At 39.6% G+C, this 23,077-nt stretch overlaps 1 protein-coding gene across 2 annotated transcripts in view; it reads left to right on the top strand.

The window, feature by feature from the left end:
* The first annotated feature begins 4,014 nt into the window (after positions 1 to 4,014).
* The window catches only part of KRAS (Kirsten rat sarcoma viral oncogene homolog), a 41,167-nt gene continuing 22,104 nt past the window's right edge, over positions 4,015 to 23,077 (top strand). The window contains exons 1-2 of one of the 2 annotated variants that reach the window (XM_006866954.1): positions 4,015 to 4,151; positions 9,628 to 9,749. In XM_006866954.1, coding sequence (XP_006867016.1) covers positions 9,639 to 9,749 — 111 coding nt within the window. In that variant the 5' untranslated portion in view covers positions 4,015 to 4,151; positions 9,628 to 9,638. Of the gene's footprint in view, positions 4,152 to 9,627; positions 9,750 to 23,077 lie in introns of those variants that run through there. The other variant, XM_006866953.1, reaches the window with a different exon arrangement.

The raw sequence follows: 23,077 nt of genomic DNA, 5'->3' as shown, positions 1-23,077 counted from the left end.
CTTCAATCATTGAACTTGTGGTTTAAACGGACTTTGTAGTCCAGTGCAGTAACCCACAGCACCAATCAAAAAGTATTGCTACTAGAGTTCCCATTCATGCATACTCAGATTTATCCCAAACAAAATGTGTTTAAATGTGTCTCTGTGATCAGTGGATTATTGCAGACAAGTTCTCTCAGTAACACACTTGTTTTAGTCGTTTTAAGATTGAGCACCAAGTGTAGGGAGTCCTGGTGTGATGCTGCAGGAGAATGCACTAGACCACAAGATCTGTTTGAACTGCAACGTTGGTAGTTCAAACCCAGCAGTCATTCCTCAGAAACCCTTTTAAGGGTTGCTATGAGTCAGAACTGACTTCAAGACACTTAACAGCACATTTGGGGAACAGGAGTCCTGGTGTGGTGCTGCAGTATAAAGCACTGGACCTCAAGGTTGGTTTGAACTGCAAGGTCAGTGGTTCAAATTCACCAGCCACTCCTTCTTGTTGTTATTAGGTGCCATCGAGTTGATACTGACTCATAGTGACATTATGCACAGCAGAATGAAACACTGCCCGGTCCTGGGCCAAACTACTGTTGCCATGCTTGAGTCCATCAGTGCTGCCACTTGGCCAATCCATCTCGTTAGGGGCCTTCATCTTTTTCTTTGACCCTCCACCTTACCAAACATGATATCCCTCTCCAGCGACTGGTCACTCCTGACAATGTGTCCGAAGTATGAGCAATGAAGTTTGGCCATCATGGCCTCCAAGGAACACTCTGGTTGTACTTCTTCCAAAATGGATCTGTTGGTTCTTTTAGTAGCCCATGATACTTTCAATATTCTCCTCCAACACCGTAACTCTAAAGCATCAATTCTTCTATGGTCTTCCTTAGTCACTGTCCAGCTTTCGCATGCATATGCCACTCCTTAGAAACCCTTACGAGTTTGAGCCAACTTGATGGCACTTAATAACAATAGGGGAAACAATGCATTAGCTGTTATAAAAGAATGCAATAACTTACCATGTACTTGAAGCTATAAAAATAAATGTGATTTTAAAAATAAATAAATGTGATTTATATTAGAAGTGATTATTATGTAACATACAAATAAGTGAAAATTCAATCATTTAATAAAAATTCATTTTATCCATTATGTACTGGACACTTTTCTAGACTCCACATGGTAAGATTTCTCAAAAATTTGACCTGGAGCGTTTAAAGGCAAACTCAGTAAGATGATGAAGACAGATATTGACAGAAATTTAAGGTTGTTGTTGTTGTTATGTACCCTGGAGTTGGTTCCGACTCGTAGTGACCCTACACAGGGTTTCCAAGGCTATAAATCTTTACGGGAGCAGACCGCCTCATCTTTCTCCTGCGGAACTGCTGGTAGTTTCGAACTGCCGACCTTGAGGTTCACAGCCCAATTCGTAACCACTACGCTACCAGAGCTTCTGTCTAAATAAGGATTTAGAGTCAGAGAGTTCAGAAAGAGGGAACATAAAGCTTAATTCATTCAACATGTCACAAATATTTACTGACTGTCTTATTGTGTAAGAGACCATTGAAAGCACTGAAAATTTAGCAGTAACTTTTTTTAAAAAGACAAAAAACACCCCAAAACACCCTGACCTCTTTGAGTTCATATTCTATTGCGAGTAAGAGAAAAGGAAAAAAAAAAAAAGTTTTATGTTGTTCTCATTATGTATTATTGAGCTGATTCTGACTCATAGAGACCCTGTATATGGTTTTTGAGGCTTGGGAATCTTTACAGGAGCAGAAAGCCTGATCATTCTCCCACAGAGTGGCAGGAAGGCTCAAAAAAGGGTTTGCAGTCCAGTGCTAATCCTATAGAGCTTCCAAGATCCCCAAACATTATATAGTATGAGGCTAAATTAAAAAGTATTGCTGCTAAGGTCTCCATGATCAGTGGATGACTGCAGACAAGTTTTCTCAGTAATACATTTATCTTAGTCTTACGAGGGTGCCTTCAAAAAAGGTCCTATCAAAACAGTGACCTTTGAGGGGGTCTTCTGGACCAGTTAAATTCAAAGCAGAGAAGTCAGCTCAGAAAGTTATGGTGACATTTTTGGGGGGCGGATTCCAAAGGAATAACCTTGATAGATTTTTCTTGAAGGATGCAGGGTGATTATGGGGGCTTATTAGAAGTAAGTTTTAAGAAAGTAAGACACTGTATTCGTTAGAAAAAAAGGCCAGGAGATTTGGTTGAGCAATTTTTTTTTTTTTTTTTCCAACATGATAATGCACCTGCTCATTCTTTGAGGATAGCAAGGGCTACCTATGAGAATTTTGCTGGAAACTTTACCCCATCTACTCTACAATCTTAATCTTGCCCCTCCAGACTTCTTTTTGTCCCCCAAACTCAAAGAACATTGAAAAGAAACAGGATTTGAGTCCCCTGAAGATGTAAAAGCTGTGTTTGGATGTGGTGCAAATCAAAGAACATAAAATTCTCCAGAGAAGGATTGTTATTGTTAAGTGCTGTGGAGTCGATTCCAACTCATAGTGACCCTGTATAGGATTTCCAAGGAGCAGTTGGTGGGCTTGAACAGCAGACCTTGTGGTTCAAATCGACTTTGCAGTCCAGCACATTAAACTGCAGAGCCACACTAGGAAAAAAACACTGTCTTTAGAAGTGTATAGACCTAGGTGAAGGATATAGGTCAAGAAACACTAGCTTCACATTTTGATATATATATATTTTTGTTAATGAAAGTGTTTAAGATTTTATAGCAATATTTTTTGACCTACCCCTGTATTTGACCTAGATAAGGCACATTCCCTGCCTTCCACTTTTCTCTCTTCTTCCTGCTTTGGTGTTTGGGTATTTAGAGAGTGAGACAGGAATAAAACTGTGGATAACAGCTCATGGAAAGAGTAAGAAGAAAAGGGAAAAGGAAGAAAAGTTGGCCTTGTAAGGCCTTGGTTAACAGATATAATAGTTGGGATTCATAACAATTGTTTTAGTGGTTGCATTAGATTGTGGGCGCTGCTTTGCCACGCCTTAATGTATAAAAGTCTTCCAAACAATTTACCTTTCTAGGTAATCAGCACAGTCTCTGGGTTTGTTAGCATATTTTAATTACGCCATTGCTTAATGTGTTAACTGTGAATGTTAACTGATTAATCTTCTGTCTTCTAATTAATGTCTCAATGATTCTCCTTAAGTCTAAGCTATCAAGGGCACTGTTACTTAAAAATAGTTTGTCTTGTGTTTGGCCCTTCGTGGACAATGGATACATCCAAGGTGCCTGTTTGGAGAGACATTCCTCAAAATATCAAGATAATCAATTGATCCCCCTCAATCGTTCATCCCATAAAATTAACTATGAAAGACTTGCTTGGTCCTGGGGCTAGGCTCCCATCCCCTGAAGGTCTAGACTGATAAAATCAGGTAGTGATCTAGAAGCCGCGGGATGAACTGTCTGTTTCATTTCTCCGTAAGGCGCCTAAGTCTCTTTCCAGGTTTGGTGACTGCATGTTTACTTAGCTGCAATAAATGATAGTAAATGAACGTGCACAGGAATAGATCGATCACGGGGTTGTCGGGATTTTCGTGGCTTCTCGGTGCAAATGTAATAGCGGTGCAGTGGGGTCTCCTATGGTGTGAGTGTGGCCAACCGCGATCTGGTACGAATTGCAATCTGCGGATGCGGGACCGCTCAGAAAGGAGAGTGAGTCTGGCTGTCCCTCCTCCTTGCGGAGGCACCGCCTACGCTTCCCCAGCCCCTCCTTCCAACGCTCGCCTGTCCCCCGCCCTCCGCCGCCACCAGTGGGTCCCCCGCCCTCCGCCGGCCCGCCCCCTCCTTCCCTCCACCCCACGGCGGCCCTCGCAGGCTCCCTCTCTTCCCTCTTCCCACACCACCCTCAGCCGCTCCCTCCCTGCTCTCCCGCCTGAAGAGGAATCGAGTACGGAACGCATCGATAGCTCTGCCCTCTGCGGCCGCCCGGCCCCGAACTCATCGGTGTGCTCGGAGCTCGATTTCCCTAGGCGGCGGCCGCGGCGGCGGAGGCAGCAGCGGCGGTGGCGGCTGCTCGGCCAGTACTCCCGGCCCCCGCCATTTCGGACTGGGAGCGAACGCGGCGCAGGCACTGAAGGCGACGGAGGGGGCCAGTGGCTCGGCGGCTCCCAGGTGCGGGAGAGAGGTACGGAGTGGACCACCCCTCTGGGCCCCTGTCCTGGTCCCGACCCTCTGCGTCGGCGCCGGGAGGGGCCGACGGCGAGTGAATGAATTAGGGGTCCCGGGAGGGGGCGCCGGCTCGGAGCCTGGGCGCTGGGGGTGGTCTGCAGGGGGAGGCGCGGAGTCGCAGCGACGCGGAGAGTGAGGAATGGGCGGTGTGGGGCTGAAGAGGGTGAGGCTAGAGGCGGTCGCCGCTTCTGCTGCTTCCTGGACGGGGAACCCCTTCCTTCCTCCTCCCCGAGAGCCGCGGTTGGAGGCGGCCGGGGAGAAACTCGTGGGCCGGGCCGGCTGCCCCTCGGGGCGGTGGGGTACGGTGGAGGTTACTCCCGCGGCGCCCCAGTCTCCCTTCCCCCTCGTCCTTTTCTCTCCCTCGCTCTCTGCTCCCGCACCTTTTCCTCCCTTCCCCAGCGCTCGACTACCTTGGTGTCTGCCTTCTCTCCTGTATCTAGCATCCCTAGGACGAAGGTATAAACTTCTCCCTCGAGCGCAGGCTGGATGGATAATGGACCTTTTCACTGTGTAGGGGGAGGTATGGGTAAGAGGGAAGGTCACGTTTGGAAGATTATAGAAAAGTGCTTAGAGACCACTATTGGAGGTTTATTGTGTTTGGAAAAAATGCATCTGCAGCTGAGTTCCTGACTGCTCCCCTCCCCCATGTATGGGCTGTGACATTGCTGTGGCCACAAAGGAGGAGGTGGAGATAGAGATGGTGGTGGAAGAACAGGTGGCCAACACCCTACACGCAAAGAATATGCTTGTGACCTGCAATGAAACGGCAAAGAAAAGTTAATCCTTGAAGGTCTGCTTTGCTTTATCAAGTTGAAATACATGTAGAAAAATCTGCAGAGTGCAAGGAAGGCCTTTGCCTTGCAATATGAGTGATGCAGACAGCAATCGCCAACAGAGAACTTGAAGTTTAATTTGCTTGTTTTTGTCCTCCCTTCTATCTACATTTCCCTTATCATTACAGATTTTTTGCCCATCCTGCGAGTTATTACAGTACTCCGTTTAACAGCAAACAGTTTTGGATTTTTTTTTTTTTTTAACCGACTTACAAGAAGACTTGGTGGTAGCAGTGCATCAACTAACTGCACAAAACACTCTTAGACATGTGCATGGTGTAGCTGAAATCTTACTATAAAATCCTCAGTGTTAATATTCATCAAACAAGGGGTTAAGACCAAAAAGATATTTTCCACAGTATGCCTACTAAGTTTGTAATGAAAAAAAGCTAAATGATAAAGGCAAGAAAATCTATTTGTAATCATTACCTATTGGGCCCTAGTACCATCGTTTAAGCACTCAGTGGCTAGTCGAAATGTTGAAGGTTCAAAACCAGCAGCTGCTGTGCAGGAGAAAGATGTAGCAGCCTATTTCTGTAAAGATTTGCATTCTTGGAAAGAAACCCTGCCAGACAGTTCTACACTGTCGGATAGCGTAGCTATGAGTTGGAATGGACTTGATGGTACAGGTTTAGTTTCTCTCTCTCTTTTTTTTTTTTGGTAATCATCATTTCATAATTAACCATATGACTGGTATCACTTTTAATGATGTGGTGCTATAGGGTAAATACCGGACTGCCAACCACAAGTTTGGTGGTTCAAACCCACCAATACAGGGTTACTATGAGTTGGAACCTACTCGATGGCACTTAATAAATAACACAAGGTCTAAAATAGGATAAGTACTGGACTGCAAAGTGACAGTTCGAACCCAGCAGTCACTCCACAGGAGACAGGTAGGCTTTCTGTTGCCATAAATATTTATAGCCTCTGAAGCCCTATATAGGGTCTCTATGAGTTGAGGATTCACTTGATGGCAGTGAGTTTAAGGTCCAAAATACTGTCTTGAACATGTGACAGACTGTAGACATCAAACAATGGCTGATATTAGTACTGTTTACTTTGAGGCTCTAGCCAACTACAGGTATTAAGAGAGCTGATTAATGGTAATTTAATTTTATGACAAAAGTGAAATTTTAATTTTTTTTTTTTTTTTTTTGCTTAACCAAAATCACTGAGGTCTAGCCCATTTCACCCTTATTTGTTGTTGTTGTTAAGTGCTGTCCTGTTGGTTTTGACTCATAGTGACCCTGTGTAGGGTTTCTGTTGAGCTTGAACCACGGACTTTGTAGTCCAACACATTAATCTACACCACCACACTAGGGCTCCTTACTGTTAGTATATGTAAATTTGAATGTGTGTGGCCCTTCTGTGCTATGACTTTCAGTGAGATTCCTTTGTAATTCATGCTCTCTAGTAGATTTGAATATTACTTGATTATTATTGTTTTATAGTACTCATCCTCCCAGAAAACACTGCATAAACAAATATACCGAAAGGGATACAGGTCTGATAATCTGTTGTCATTGTTTTAAGTGCCTGGGGAGAGCCTGTTGATTCACAGGACACCTGGATAGGGTTTCCAAGGTTTTCAGGAGCAGAAAGCTTCATCTTTCTCTTGAGGAAAGGCTCCTGGGCTCAAACTGTGAACCCTTTGGTTCACAATCCAGTGCTTATCATATGGTGCCATCATGCTGTGGTCTGATAAACTACTAAAACTACTAAACTCTAATCCAGTATCTGTCCACAATACTTACTGGGCTAGCGCAATTGTTGGTCCTAGGACCTCTTTGATTTGTGTGAGATATATCAGTGTTTACCATATTAGAAGTTAATACTGAGAATTTAAAATATTACTTTATTTAAAAATAAAAATGATATTCATTACATGCAACATAGACTTCTTTGTGAAAAAATAATTATTCTCCAAAACCCAAACAAAAATGAGTGAGAAAAGGGTAGCATTGTTTTACACATTTGCAAATCTCTTTAATGTGTGTGTTAGTAGAACATATCTGGATTTTCATATCTGCTTCTGCATTCACTTTATTGCAATTACATATCTTTAAAATTACACTTGTGAACGAATTGGCGTGAAAAGGACAAGAGGCATCTTAATGATATTTTGAAAATAGTTTTGACTACCGAGACTCCAAAAAAGTCTTAGGAACACCAAAGGGTTTCCAGACCATACTTTTGAGAACTGCTTTTCTAGGTTATCCAAACTTGGGTTTTTGGGAGGCGTTGGAGGGGAGTGGAGCTAGAGGATACATTTTGATGTGATTCTCCTCAATCCCATTTAGACACATCACTAGGAAAGTCCAATTGCTAGAAAAAGGCATAATGTTTGGTAAAGTAGAGGGTCAGTGAAAACAGGGGACACTCTCATTGAAGTAGATTACCACAATAATCACAACATAAAGATTGTTTCTATGAGTCAGAGCTGACTTGATGGCAACTAATAACAATAACCCCATTTGCTGTGGTGTACATTTGGAATCCACAGTTCAGGGAAACAGGATAAGATTGTGTTTGTAATAGCTCGCAAGATGGCACTAGCCAAGAAGCAAATAAGGAGAGTTGGAGCAGAGTTGTGGGCCAGGGATACAACACCCTAGGCTGTGGTGCTCTAATATGCAATTATTTGGTGCCTGTTTAGCTAATTCTTTCTTGTCAGTTGCTATGAATCTGACTTGATTTGACTCGATGGCATTGGATTTTATTGAGATAATTCTTGTCCTTCAGTAAATACGATACTACATAGATATAGTGTTTATCTGCAGTACATACATATACACATTCATTAATTTGGACTACTTGTCCTGTAAGGCGCTCTAGTGGCTCTGTGGGTTATGCATTGAGCTGCTAACTGCACTATTGGAGGTTCAAACCCCCCAGCCACTCCTTGGGAGAAAGATGAGGCTATCTGCTACCATAAAGATACACAGTCTCAAAAACCCTAAGGAGTTTTTGAGACTGTATTCTAATCTGCCCTATAAGGTCACTGAGTGGAAATTGACTCAGTGGCAGTGAGGTTTTTTTATCCTATAATAAATTATTGTGTTGTTAAGTTCTCTCAAGTCAGTTTTGACTCATAGGAACCCTAGATAGTTTCCAAGGAGCCAGCTGGTGGGTTTGAACAGCCACCCTTGCAATTAGTAGTACAGTGCTTATCCTACAGTGCCACACCAGGACTCCAAATTATTGTGAAAACACTGTCATTTTTTTTCTGCATTTTACTTTTTTGTAATATTGAGGGAAGAAAAGATAGAAATTAAATATATTCCTTTTATTTCTAAAGATTTGAAGTGGCTGACTAAAAAGTTTTATTCATTTTTTTATGTCATATTTCTGTTTCTATCTTTTATTTGTTAACTTTACAAATTAATTGTGTTTATTGTACCCATGGGATGCAATGTATGAGAAGAGAGTAAATGTGTAGATGGCTAAGGAATATTCATTTACATCTTTTTAAAATTCCCTCATAATTAAAAGTCTTTACCTTTAAAATTTATATATAATTAGATTTATTCTTGTGCAAAAGTACTGTGTTACTCAGCACTAATACAGGATTGTATATTGTGATTGATGATCAGATCACCTGTATTGTTAAGTGCCATTGAGTCAGTTCCAACTCACAGCAACACTGTATAGAGTTTCCAAGGGGTGCCTGGCAGATTTGAACTGCCAGCCTTGTGGTTAGCAGTCCAGTGCTTATCCTACAATGTTGCACTGGGACTCCAGATCACCTATGCTGTTATTGTTAAGTGCCATCAAGTTGGTTCCGACTCAGTGACTCTATATAGGGTTTCTGAGGAGCAGATGGTAAGTTTGAACTGCTGACTTTGTGGTTCAGAGTACTAAATGTTGTTGTTGTTTAGTGCCATCGAGTCGATCCTACCCATAGCGACCCAGTGTAGGGTTTCCAAGGAGGAACAGCTAATCCAAAATTCTCTTTTTATGCTTTAATTTTCCCCTGCAGATAGTTTACAGATTAAACTATCATCAAATTCCATTTCAGTGTACTTCAGTGTCTACATTTTATATTCCACTGTGTGACACCCCCCCCCCCCCCACATACCCACCTTATCAGATTCTGATTTTTGCTACCACTTCAGGAGAACTAAGATGATGCCTCTAAAGTTTGTTGTTACTGTTTTAAATGGCTGGTGGCTTCAAAAAGATACTCTGAGCATATCCACTTCTTACACTTAGGAACCAAGAGTCACCTAAGTACACTGCTTCGACAGTTATGGAGATCACTGTCAACAAGTTATATGTGGGTATGGGGCTCTGTGCTGGACACTTGGACTGAATGAAGACATGATATGTCCCTTTGAGAGACGTTGGCAGCTATAGGACAGCAGGCTGACTGGATAGGACAACCAGAATCTAAGATTAAAGAATGAGAAAAATACTTTCACTATATATACATAAACCAAATGTTAATGTGAATCAACTGAAGTTTTTCTTCATTGTATTTGATAAGATATTTTGAAATAATTTTCTATATTTGTGTTATTGACAAAGGATATGGAATATATTAAACTCACGTGACATGTTCTAATGTAGCCACATTTTTGTTATTTTTATTATAAGGCCTGTTGAAAATGACTGAATATAAACTTGTGGTAGTTGGAGCTGGTGGCGTAGGCAAGAGTGCCTTGACGATACAGCTAATTCAGAATCACTTTGTGGATGAATATGATCCTACGATAGAGGTAAATCTTGTTTTAATATTATGCATATTGATTTCTGCAGTCCCACCTTTGGGTATCAAAAAAAAAAAAAAAAAGGTTTGTCTGTGATCATTTTTATGAGTACTCAATTAAACTGAAAGCAGTTATATTAAGTTATCTGACATGTACTTGAGCCTTTAACTCTGTGGTTACTTGTAACTGTAAATACGGAGAACCCTACTTCTGAAAGGAAAAATTCAAAGTCCATAACATGTATGTTATGTGCATTTTCATTTGAAGTATATTTGAAAGTTTTGTGAAGGGGTGAAAATGTGAATTTACATCTGTACCTAAATGTTGTTGTTGTGCTGTCGAGTCGGTTCCAACCTATAGCGACCCTGTATAGGATTTCCGAGGAGTGAATGATGAGCTTGAACCGCCAACCTTGCAGTTCAGATGGATTTGCAGTCTGGTGTATTAACCTATATGTACCTAAAAGCCATGTTTAGATGTGACTATTATCTTTGTAGCGTAGTGGTTACGAATTGGGCTGCGAACCTTAAGGTCAGCGGTTCGAAACTACCAGCCGCTCCACGGGAGAAAGATGAGGCTTTCTACTCCCGTAAAGATTTACCCCCTCGGAAACCCTGTACAGGGTTGCTATGGGTCGGAACCGACTCGAAGGCACTTAACAACAACAACAATTATCTTTGTGGGTTTCTTGGTATTTTGATTCCACATGTAGACAGTAGAATTGAATTCTGTTGAGGAAATGCAATAATTTTATGGACGATTTCTTTCAAAATTAGTAGTATTTCCCTTCAATATTGTAGTAGTAGAAAACCTACAGCTGTCTGATAGATTTTATAAAGCTCTCTCTTTGCTAAGGGGTACTATTACCAACCCTTACATTTGCTTTGTGGTCCTTTTTAAATTTATGTTGTTGTTAAGTGCCATCGAGTCTGCTCCAACTCGTAGCAGCCCTGTATAGGGGGTTCCAAAGAGCGGCTAGTGAGTTTCTACTGCTGATCGTGAGGTTCAAACCAAACTTGAGGTCAAGTGCTTATCCTACATAGCTATTCCAAGACTACAAATTTACATAAGGATATGATTTTATTAAATTTTGATTACTGCGTAAGCTTTTGGAGATTATTTTCAGATATTTTTAATTTTGTGAAAACTTGGCAAAGTAAAGGCCTACAGCAAAATAGTAGAATAGACACCTGGAAGAGACTATGGTCAGTTGGCTGTAGGCAGATAAAAGATTTATTTAATCCCAAAAATGTGCAAAAGGAGTGTTCCATAACTTTTCTTGTTCACTCATTTTCCAAACGTGATTTTTGGATATTTTGTATATAATCTGAATCTTCAGTTGCATTTAACAACAGTAGAAAAGAACCACAAGTTATTTTACCTTTCATTTTTCTAGTAGCCTTTTTTTAAGCTCTTAGGTTATTTCTCAGTCTTCTTTCCATATCAGGTGCCGTCGAGTTGGTTCTGTCTCTTAGTGACCCTGTGTAGTGTTTCTAAGGAGTAGCTGGTGAGTGTGAATCCCCAATCTTGCAGCTCAAACCTGACCCTGTGGTCCAGCGTATTATCCTGCAGCTCCATACCAGGATTCCTGTTCCTCAAGGTTAAGCAATTCTAATCACTTTTATTCAAGTTCTGATGAATCCGTTTTGAAAACAAATTCTTCAACATTTTCCAGAATTCTCTCTGACTCCCATGCTGTGGAATCTAGAAAAGGTTGGAATGAATGCCCTGTTAAGTACTGAGGTGGGATCTGAGGCTATGGTGACTTTAGGAAGATGTTTATGGAACTTAGAACTTTGAAGATTGAGTAGGTAATTGTTCATCATTAAAGATCAAATATTTTTGATACTATGAAAATGGTGAAAGAATGCTAATTTGTATAGATTTGATATAAATATAGAAGTAGCTTTTATTTGGTTTCTAAGTTTAACCATTTACTTTCAAGGGGAACAATCATATTGTAGTAGATAGCCTTTGTAATGGCTATCTACTACGTTCCTCTGAACAATCAATTTCGTGCCATGCTTACTCTTAAACAAGTCATTTCTATGCTATACTATAGGTTTTGGGGTTGTTTTTTTTGAGGAGGACTGAATAGCTCACCCATTTCTATTCCAAAGGCAGGGATATTTGACTTTATCATTTAAATCATATACAAAGAAAGTTTTAATAGAATTCAGCCTAGGTTTGGATGCTTTCTTGGGATTTTAGAAGATGACTTTAGCAGAAGTGACCTCCTTTTCTCCAAAAATCTGAAATATTCCACTATATTCTGTTTGATATCAGAAATCATGTAACTATATATAAAATGGGTTATAGAACCTTTTGTCACATTTGTTCAAGTACAATATAAATCTTGAAGAAATAAAGCTAATAGTTAATCCTTAATACTGAAGGAAGGTAGGAAAAGTTTTAACTCAGACCCTTAACTCTGAATATGATTTCTTCCCAATCAGAGGAAGAAATTGATTGGAAGCATTACTTGTGAACTTTGAAACTGACATTCTCTCACTGGGTGAGCCACCTGGGGAAAGGTAGCTGAGGCTGTTCTCTTATCTCCAAGGGAACCGACACACTAATTTCTTGATGTGGTTTAGTTACAAGAAAAGCAAGAAAATGTATTGGTTTATTTTATTAACTAGTTGATTAAGTTCAAATGTTGACTAGATGTTTTTGTAAATAGTTCTAAAAAGGGGATTTCACTGTTAACTGTTTGATTTTGATTATGGGTTGGAGAAGAAGTAAGAGAGGACATGGATTTTGCATTCTTGGAATCCTCATCAGTGTTCCTGCCTTAAAACCAATGGAAAGACATGCTTTTTAGATTTTAAAAAATCAAGTAATACCCTATTTGCTTATGATTTAGAATCTGCCAAGGCTTAGGCTGTGAGATAGATAAAAGAGAATAGACATTGTTTCTTTCATCTGCTACGTAAAAAATGTCTCTGAGAGGTTATAACACACCTTTAAAAAAAAAAAGAAATCAAACCTGTTACCATTTAGTCAATTCTGACTCATAGTGACCCTAGAGAACAAAGGTAGGGTTTTCAAGGCTATAAATCTTTAAGAAAAGACTGCTTTTCTATTCTAGTGCAGCAGCTGGTGGCTTCCAACTGCTGACTTTTCAGTTAAATAGCTGAGCATTTAATCACTGCACAAGCAAGCTTCCTTGTAGCTCATGTAAGATGAGTTTAAATTAATAAGTGGTGGAATTTGAATCTAGATCTTCTGAGACTTGTTGTTAGGGGTCATTGAGTCGGTACTGACCCATAGTGACCCTATGCACAGCAGAATGAAACACTGCCCGATCCTGGGCCAACCTCAATACTGTTGCCACGCTTGAGTCCATCGATGCTGCCACTTGGCCAATCCATCTAGCTGGGGGTCTTCCCCTTTTTTTCTGAGCCTCCACCTTACTAAACATGATATCCTTCTCGAGCGACTGGTCCCTCCTGACAATATGTCCAAAGTATGACTTAGTTAAATGGAATTTCCACCGTACTCTTGTATACCTTTTTTAAAGTGAGAAATGTGTTGTCTTTAATATCTAGAGACTAATTCAGACATCAGTATACTGAAGTTTGCGTTAGATTGCTATCTAATGGCACCTTAATGGCAGAGGGCAAAACCTTAAGTTCTGATACAGAATTAGAAAGACATGACACATAGATACAGCAGATTATGTGTGACACTATGTGTATGATCATCACATTTCTATTCTGAAGATTTTATAGTTCTTTCATGAAGTACACTAAAGACTTCCAAAGAGAGTTTTGGGGAAAATATTATTAACAATTTAGATACATGTTTTTATAATGTGGATATCGCTTGTTATTATCAAGACATGTTCTCTGAAATGTTTTCTCTAGGATAAAATTTAGTATAAGGAGAAATCTTGTTTTAAAAAAATGCTGCAGGAAGTTATAGACATAGAGATCAAAATGATTAGCTGATCAATTAGGAAATGTATATTTCTACTGGATAGGATATGCTAGTAAAAGTAAATATAGTAAGAAACATTTTCAAGGGGGTGTGGTGCTGAAGGATAATGCAGTGGGCATCCAGGTCAGTTTGAACTGCAAGGCCAGTTCAAATGCACTTGTCACTCCTTGGAAACCCTATACTGGGTCACTATGAGTCAGAACCAATTCGATGGCACTTAACAACAACAAGAACAGTTCATTGACAGGACTTCTGCTGTGGCACTTTAGGATAAGCACAAGACTGCAAGGTCAGTTTGAACTAGAAGGTCAGCAGTGCAAATTACCAGTTGCTCTTCTGAAACCCTATACTGGGTCACTGTGAGTCAGAACCTACTCAGTGGCACTTAACAACAATTCATGGACATTCTCTTATGTGGCATTTATAATCCAGTCTAAGTATTATGCTCTTCTTTGATGAAAGTTCACTACCCATTTGTTGTTGTTAAGTACCGTGGAGTCGATTCTGACTCATAGTGACCCTGCAAAGGGTTTCCAAGGCTGCCAATCTTTACGGGAGCAGAAAGCCTCATCTTTCTCCCGAGGAACAGCTGGTAGTTTCCAACTTCCGACCTTGAGGTTAGCAGCCCGATTCATAACCATAAGGAGTCATTTTTTCAAATCAAATTTGATTGATTTGTTCTAGCTTTAGTGCTCTGAGCTATAAAATATTTATTTACTAATGTTTGCCAATTTATTTAATTTAAAAATTTTTCTACATTAATTACAGAATTCATTTTGTGTGTGGATAAGGTATTTAGACTGTAAAGAGACCGCTTGTAATGTTAAACTAATGAGTAGTATAAGAAAAGTCTTGTATATAAGGTAAGCTACAAGTTTTCTGGTTTTATACATATGTATCAGTAGTTCTCAGTGGGGATGAGTGGGTGGGTGACTGTTTTCTCCTCAGAAGCCATTTGGCAATATCTGGAGACATTTTTGTTCAGCATGGGAGTTTTGACCTGATCATTTCTGACCTGGTTCAGTTTACCACTCCTTATGTAACTTGGTGGTCCCCTGTTCCTGGACAGGTCCGAACTCCTAGACTCAAGTGATCCTCCAGCCTCAGCCTCCCAAGTAGCTGGAATTATGGGCTTCTGCCACTGCATACCACTGGGGGAGTTTCTGGTTGTAACAAATTGGGGGAGAGGGCTGATACTGGCATCTATAGTGGGTAGAAGACAGTGATGCTGCTAAACTTAATACAATGCATAGGGCAGCCCCACAAGGACGAATTATCTAATCCAAAGTGTTACTAGTGCTGAGGTTAAAACCCTTAGGTTTAATACCCATTTCATTGTGAAGTTCAAACCCCTGCCTGATACAAGGTTTATGCTAGATCATCTAATATAAACTGTCTTTTATAAACTAAATATATATATTTGCTGTTAAATGCCAATGAGTCAGGTGTAATTCATAATGACCCTGTATGGGGTTTCCAAGGAACCGCTGGTGGGTTTGAACCCAGGTAGTTGTCTAGTGCCATACCAGGACTCCAATGTTCTATTAAAACATTGTCTCTCTTTTTTTCTTTAACTTTTTGTGAGTTGAGTGAAGGTTTACAGAGCCAATCATCAGCCCCACATACAACAAATCATAGACTTCATTACAGTGATTGCAGCCCCCTCCAGTACTCAGTTACAACATTTCCTTTTTAAATAAGGTACTAGGCAATTTTGTAAATGCATTTCTGTTCAAGGCTATGGCCCAACCCTTCCCCCTTTGAAGCGAGTGCCCTCTACTGGTCAGTTTACTTGCTTTTGTAATAAATAACAGTGAACTCACTAGTTTGGATATTTTTTCAGATCTGAGCTATGGGTATAACCACTTTCTGAATATATAAATTTTATTTAAAATAGTCATATGATTTAAGAAATTTTAAAGTATCAATTTTACTCTCTGCTAATGTAAAGCAGGAAAGGGCTGAACCATAGTCTTGAACAGAAATACATTTACAAAATTAACCCTTTGTACCAGGACCGGGCAATGTTTCATTCTGTTGCACAGAGGGTCGCTGTGAGTCGGTACAGACTTGATGGCACCTGACAACAGCAACCTTACTTAAAAAGAGAATGTTTTAACTGATGGTACTGGAGGGATTGCAATCATTGTAATGAAATGAGGTGCATGATTTGCAAGTTTGGCAGTTCAAACTCAACATCTGCTCCTTGGAAATCCTACACAGGGTCTCTGTGAGTCAGTACTGACTAGACGGCACTTAACAACAACAATCCACCATGCAGTACCCCTCAACTCCACACCAGGACTCCGTGTGGTCTAGTTAGGACTAAGTTACTAAGTATATAGGTGAGTGTATTGTAGCTTCTTATATTTAGTGAATTTACCAAAAAAGGAAATTTGTCAGTCCTCCATTGTTGACACTGAGTTGACTTTGAGGGAATAGAAATGGCTCTGTGCCCCTGAATTTATTTGCTGTTTACAGGAGATACATACATCACAGAATGTAGCTTTATTATGATCTTACGTGGTGTTAAAGAAGGGCCTATTCAGAAGTGGCAGAATGTGTAAGTCCTCATTTTGTAGATTTTATAGGGCTATAGAATAGTTGTGGAACACCTGATTTTTAGAATAAAACACAAAATGAATGCACTGTGCTTAGATCAACTTAAGTGTAAACATTAGACTTGAATGTTAAATTACTGGGCATGTTTTAGTTTACCATGAGTCTATAAATGCAAAGCTTTAAAAACATGCAAATGAAAGTTGATAATAGAAATAAATGAAAGAAAACTATTTTTTAATGTTTTTCATCTCTTAAGTTTCTGGTGCAACACCACAATGAATTCCTTAATTCTATAAATATTACTTACTCCCCACTTTGTACCCATGCAGTCTGTTGGTAATGCATTGAGGAGCAAAAAGGACCTGTTCTCTGCCTTCATGGTGCTTATTAGTTTTGTTGTTATTGGTGTTAAGTGCCATCAGTTCCTACTCACAGCGACCCTGTATAGGATTTCCAAGGCTGTAAATCTTCCAGGGAGCAGAAAGCTTCACCTTTCTCCTGCAGAGTGATTGGTGGGCTCAAACCACTGACTTTGTGGTTAGCAGTCCAGTGCTTACCCTACAGAATCTCAGTTCTCTCACTATTAGTATTAGAAGTAATCCTAGTATGCTGTTGTTAGTTGTTGAGCAGAGTAGAACTGCTCCTTAGGGTTTTAAAAGCTATGACCATAAAGGAAACAGATCACTAACCCTGACATCTGAAGCACCTCTGGGTGGTTCCTTTGCCAATCTTTCGGATAGTAGTCGAACACTTAGCTGGTGTGTTACCCAGGGATGTCCTAAAATTGAAAGCCTGTAAATTATGGTATTTACTGTTAGGATCAGATTACATGGGTGGTGCAAATGGTTAAGTGCTCAATTATTAACTGAAAGGGTGGTGGTTCAAAACCACCCAGAAACAAGCCCATCTCGAGACATCTGAAAAGTCACAGCTTTGGAAACCCTATCGAGCAGTTCTACCCTGCACATGTGGGACCACCATGAGTTGAGATCATCTTGATAGCAATTAAAAACATACTTTAGAAAGACATTTGTTTTTTATATTTCTGTTTTATTGTCTTATGGAGCCTAAGTTTATACAGCAGTTATACTCTTGTGATCTTAATACAATTAAAGTAGAAGGAACATAGTTATTGTCTACCTTAGATAATTTTTTTATTTTGAAAAATTTCAAACCTAAAGAAGAGTATTAAAAAATAATGCAATACCTGTTATCTTTAATAGATTCAGAAGTTTAAGCTTTGCCTTGTTTTCTCTCTGTGCATATATCTGTATGTACCTGTGTATACACACATATATAAACACACATACATGATGAGTCCTGGTGTGGTGCTGTGGGTTAATGTGCTGGACTGCAAAGTTGGTGTGAATCACAAGGTTGGTGGTTCAAGTTTACCAGCCACTCCTCAGACACTTTCTACAGAGTCACTGTGGGTCAGAACTGACTGTATGGCACCTACAACAGCAAACCTAAATGAATACACATTATTTTTGCAGAAAATTTATTTAGACTCTCCATGTCCCATGATACTTCAACTCTAAATGTCTACCTAGTAACACGGTGGTCTGAAAACTATGGCCAGCTGGCTAAACTCAACTTGCATGTTTTTGTAAATCATGTTTTATTAGAATACAGCCATACTCTGTTTACATATTATCTATGTTTGTTTTCACACTGTTACAGTGGCAGAGTTGAGTATGCAACAGAGACTACCATCCAAAACTACCAGTTATTCTGCAGAAGAAAGATGAGGCTTTCTGCTCTGGTAAAGATTTACAGCCTCAGAAACCCTATACAGGGTTGCTATGAGTTGGAACCGACTCCATGGCACATAACCACCACCACCATAGGGTTTCTGAGGAGCAGATGGTGGGTTTGAACTCCCAACCTTGTGGTTCGCAGTCCATTGCTTATCTTAACAGTGCCACACCAGGTGTCCTATCATATATTTGTTGTTATTGTTAAGTGCTGGCGAGTCGGTTCCAACTCATAACTACCTTGTATAGGGATTATGAGGAGCGGCTGGTGGATTTGAACTGCCAACTTTGCAGTTCAGACCGACCCTGCAGTTGAGTGCTTATGCTACAGTGCAACATCAGGACTCCATCTCATATATTGTTGTTAAGTGCCGTCGAGTCGGTTCCAATTCATAGCAACCCTTTATTGGGATTCGGAGGAGCAGCTGGTCGGCAGTTCAAACCTACCAGCTGCCCCAGTACATACTAAAATTTTGTCAGTTCCAAACATGTCATTTTAGCAACTTTTTTTTTTTTTTTCAGGTTTTGTATAAAAAATTACTTTTTGAAGTAGAACAGTTTGTATGTCTTTGTCCTGTATGAAATGATACCATTGAAGAATGCAGGCCAATGTCCTCTAATTTCAGTTTTTTTGATTGTTTCATCTTGCTCAGATTCAAGTTAAACAATTTGGTCAAACGGAGCAAGACATTAGGTGGAACAGGATGTTGGTTTGTCCCATTTTAATGATATCAATGTCAATTATTTAGTTAAGGTGACAGAAATCTCAGATTTCTCTCTGTGAAAGTATTTTGTAATAACTGTATAGTACACTGTGAAGAGATACTTTGATACTATAAATATACTATTCTCCAACGTATTTACAACTCAGTGGGATTTAGCCTGAATAAATTACTACCATGGTGTCAACAGTACTTAACAACAATATCTATGGTGTTTGCCAAATGGTAATCATCCAGCCTTTGTCATTGGACTGCTAACCAGTTCAGACCCACCAGCCACTCCTTATTCTGTAGGCTCGCTGAGTTGGAGAACCACAATCTCATGGCACTTAGCAATGATACTTAAATAAATGCCTTCTTTGCTTTTTTTCCCTCCCATCCTTATTTGTTTTCATTGTATTAGGATTGAATCATGGATTCATTTTTTATTCAGTGTGTTAAAGTCCATTATGATAATAATTGATTTGATATTCAGATTTGTTTTTGATAGGGCTCGTGGAATCTTGTTTAAGCTGGCTCCATATTCATATCTACTTCGTAGTGGGCAGTGAGTGATATCTGGAGCCTGAGATCTGGGTATTAGTGTGCTGGTTGCTATTGGACTGTGATTGTTTCTAGATCCTTTTCAGTGGACAGAACTTAGGAAATATATATTACCTGGTGTGGCACTGTGGGTTAATGTGCTAGACTGCAAACTCAGTTGAACCACAAGGTTGGTGGTTCAAGCTCACCTTGTCGCTCCTCGGAAACCCTGTACAAGGTTGCTGTGGGTTGTGGGTTGGAATTGACTTGACAGTGTGTGCACACATGCAGTATATATTTGACTTATGTAATTCTGAGTTCATCCTTCTTGCCCACCTTTCTCTTTATCTCTTTTCCCTCATACGAAAATCCCTGGTTTCGTGTTCTCAACATGTTTTATGTTTTTGTACATTTTCTTTGTTTTTTCCTGTCGGGAATGGTCCTGTACTCCTTATCTTTCTTGATTCATACAAGCAAAGTTGATCTCTCCTTTCTTGCGCCACCTTTGTACTTTGTCCTGCATCTGGGCTTGTATTTATTTTGTTGTGTTTTAATTGTCTGATTGCATTCATATCTCTTCCACTAGATTATCTTGAGGTCAGAAACTGTTTGATGCTTGGCACTGTGTGTCACAGTAGACTTTCAGTAAATGTAACTACAATGCAAGGTGGGTGGGAGAGAATGGACACATAAACCTGTGTTTACAAGCCCTCCCTAAATTTCTTGTTTCTTCCATATTATAAATTTTAAAAAAATCAAGCTATTGTACACGTGTCTGGATGAGTGAACTAGCTGACTGTAGTAATTTTTTATGGTTTATAATCAGTAGCATGGAGCACATCATTCTATAGCTAATTCAGTCATTTAAAGGGGTAACGTAAAGTACTTGAGTATTAAAAGCAGAAAGGTAAGTCGCTAGTATTTCTTTTGGTGCTATTTAATAGTATGTGAATATTACATATAATATAGGCATACCTCGTTATACTGTGCTTCGCTTTATTGGGCTTCACAGAATCTGCATTTTTTATAAATTGAAAGCGTGTGGCAACACTGCCTTGAGCAAGTCTTTTTGTGCCATTTTTCTAACAGCTTGTCTTCACTTCTTTTCTGTGTCACATTTTGGGACAATTCTCACAATATTTTAAATGTGTCTGTAATGCTGTTGCACACTTAATAGGCTATTAAACCAAAAACCACTACGTCAGGTCTATTTTGACTCAGAGAGTGGGAACTGCTCTCAAGAGTTTCTGAGGCTGTAAATTTTACTGGAAGCAAACTGTGTCATCCTTTTCCCATAGAGCAGCTATTAGATTTGAACCACCAACCTTTCGGTTCGCAGCCCAGCACTTAACCCATCTCACTACTAGGGCACCTTAATAGATTACGGTATAGTCTAAACATACCAATATGTGCCCTGGGAAACAAAAAAACTTATGTGACTTGAGCTTTAATGAGATACTTATTTAATTGCATTAGTCCAGAACCCCACCCTCAATATCTCTGAGATATGCCTATACTTAGCACATTAAGGATTAAATAAAAAAAAGGAAATCCCCAAGTATTATTTATTCTCTGTTCACATTTGTAAGAACATTAGATAAAATCAACAGCACCTATGTTGTTGTTGTTAAGTACCATAGAGTTGGTTCCGACTCATAGCGACCCTATCTAGAGTTTCTGAGGCTGTAAATCTTTACGGGAGCAGAAAGCCTCATCTTTCTCCCGTGGAACAGCTGGTAGTCTCAAACTGCTGACCTTGAGCTTAACAGCCCAATTCGTAACCACATATGCTACCAGAGCACCTATTGTTATTGTTATTTGCCGTGGAGTCGGTTCCGACTCATAGCAACCCTGTATAGAGTTTCTGAGGCTGTAAATCTTTACGAGAGCAGAAAACCTCATCTTTTCTCCTGTGGAACAGTTGGTAGTTTCGAACTGCTGAGGTTCACAGCCTGATTCGTAACCACTATGCTACCAGAGCTCCTTATACTTTCATGTAAACCAGTGCAAAAAAAGAACATTCAAAATGGGCAAAAGGCAATATGTTAAAAAAACAACTTTATTAGTACTTAGGGATATTACAGCAATGCCCATTTCATCACCACTCACTAAAAGTGAATTTGTATTTTTTTACTTAAATATCTGTCAGCTTGATTGGACCATGGCTTAGGGCTGAGGCTACATCTAAGGGTAAGCATAGAGTTTAGGTTGGGATTTGGCCTGGGACTGAAGCTGGGTCTGTGTTTAAAAATGATGACGTTTTTATCTATTTGTAATCAGAAGTATTATTAGTTATATGTAGGAATAATATTTGGTGCTGCAGGATAATGCACTGGACTCAAGTTCGGTTTGAACCGCAAGGTCAGCAGTTAAAACCCACCACCTGCTCCTCGGAAACTCTATGCAGGGTTGCTTTGAGTCAGAACTGACTCAACGGCACTTAACAACAACAACAAATACTACTAATAAAAAATACTTCTTTTAAAAATCATGCTTAGTAAAGTGGAGGATTGATGAAAAAGAGTAACACCCTCAACAAGATGGGTTGGCACAGTGGCAGAAGCAGTGAATTCCAGTATAACGATAACTGTGAGGATTTCAGAGGACTGGGCAGTGACAGCAACAGTGTATTAGTAGGTTATAGATTACTTTTTTCTTTAAGTGTGACTCAGAAGTTTGCTTTCAATATTTTTAGATCTGGAAAGGAAAGGTAGTGGGAATGAGCTATATTAGTAAACGTGCTGTTGAGTCGGTTCCGAGTCATAGCCACTTTGTATAGGGTTTCCAAGGTGAATAGGGGTTTCTTTTCCAGTTTAAATTCGTTAGAGTATTCATCGTGGAAACATCATGTGTGAGCTAAATGCAGAAATTAACTAGTATTCCACACCATTGTAAATCGCACTTTATTGCACATCTTGGAAGCATTATAAGTTGGCAGATGTTGAGTATTCCACAACCATGCCTTAGGTATTATGTAGACTTGTGTGGCCCCAGAAATAACATTACATCTAATTTCATCATTGGAGGGAAATTTTTTATGTAAAGAATAGGAACCCTATCAATTATAAGACTGTGAGGTGCCAGCAGTAAGAGCTTTTGGATGGGTTGGTTTCCGTGCTCCCATAGCCGTACCTGGTTAATACAGTGATTTCTAAGACTATAAGTTAGTTACAGGAGCTCTTTTTAAGTAGTTAGTAAAAGGAATAGGTTAAAATAATACAGTGTTAACCCAATGTTTAAAATCCTTATTAAAGAGCTTCTTGTTTAAATTAAAAAAAATATATATATATATTCTTCTGTTTTATTTTTTTAAGCCTAACTGGTAAGATCACGGATTTTTTTTGTAAAGATAATTTAGAAAATACAGTTTAATTTAAAAGATAAGCAAGCATTAAGTTATCTTGTATTCTTCCCATTCTGTTATTGAAGTTTGGGGAAAATGGAATTGAACTTTTTGAAGCCCCTTCTATGTACAACCAGGTATTAAATATGTATGCAGATACATTTATACAAATATATACACATTTTGCTGTGTTCATCCTATATATGTCTCTGTTTTGATATACTGTGAGCATTTTTCATTTTGTCAGAAGGATTACTTTTTTTTTTTTTTAATGTTTTATTGTGAATTGTGTGATAGTTTACATGGGAGAACATTAGTTTTACATTCATTCCATTGTATATCGTTTCATTGCCATGGCCACAATCCCCTCCATGAATCATCAATCAACCACAGCGTATACCCTGCAAGCCAGCCCCCCAGTCATCAGCACATAGCCCCTCTCCCTCTCTGGATCTAAAGTTCCCAGCTGCTCCATCTCTCCACGTCATC

Source organism: Chrysochloris asiatica, unplaced genomic scaffold (assembly GCF_000296735.1).
Source record: "Chrysochloris asiatica unplaced genomic scaffold, ChrAsi1.0 scaffold00098, whole genome shotgun sequence".
Classification (NCBI taxonomy): Eukaryota; Metazoa; Chordata; class Mammalia; order Afrosoricida; family Chrysochloridae; genus Chrysochloris; species Chrysochloris asiatica.
This window is presented reverse-complemented; position numbering and strand designations above follow the sequence as displayed.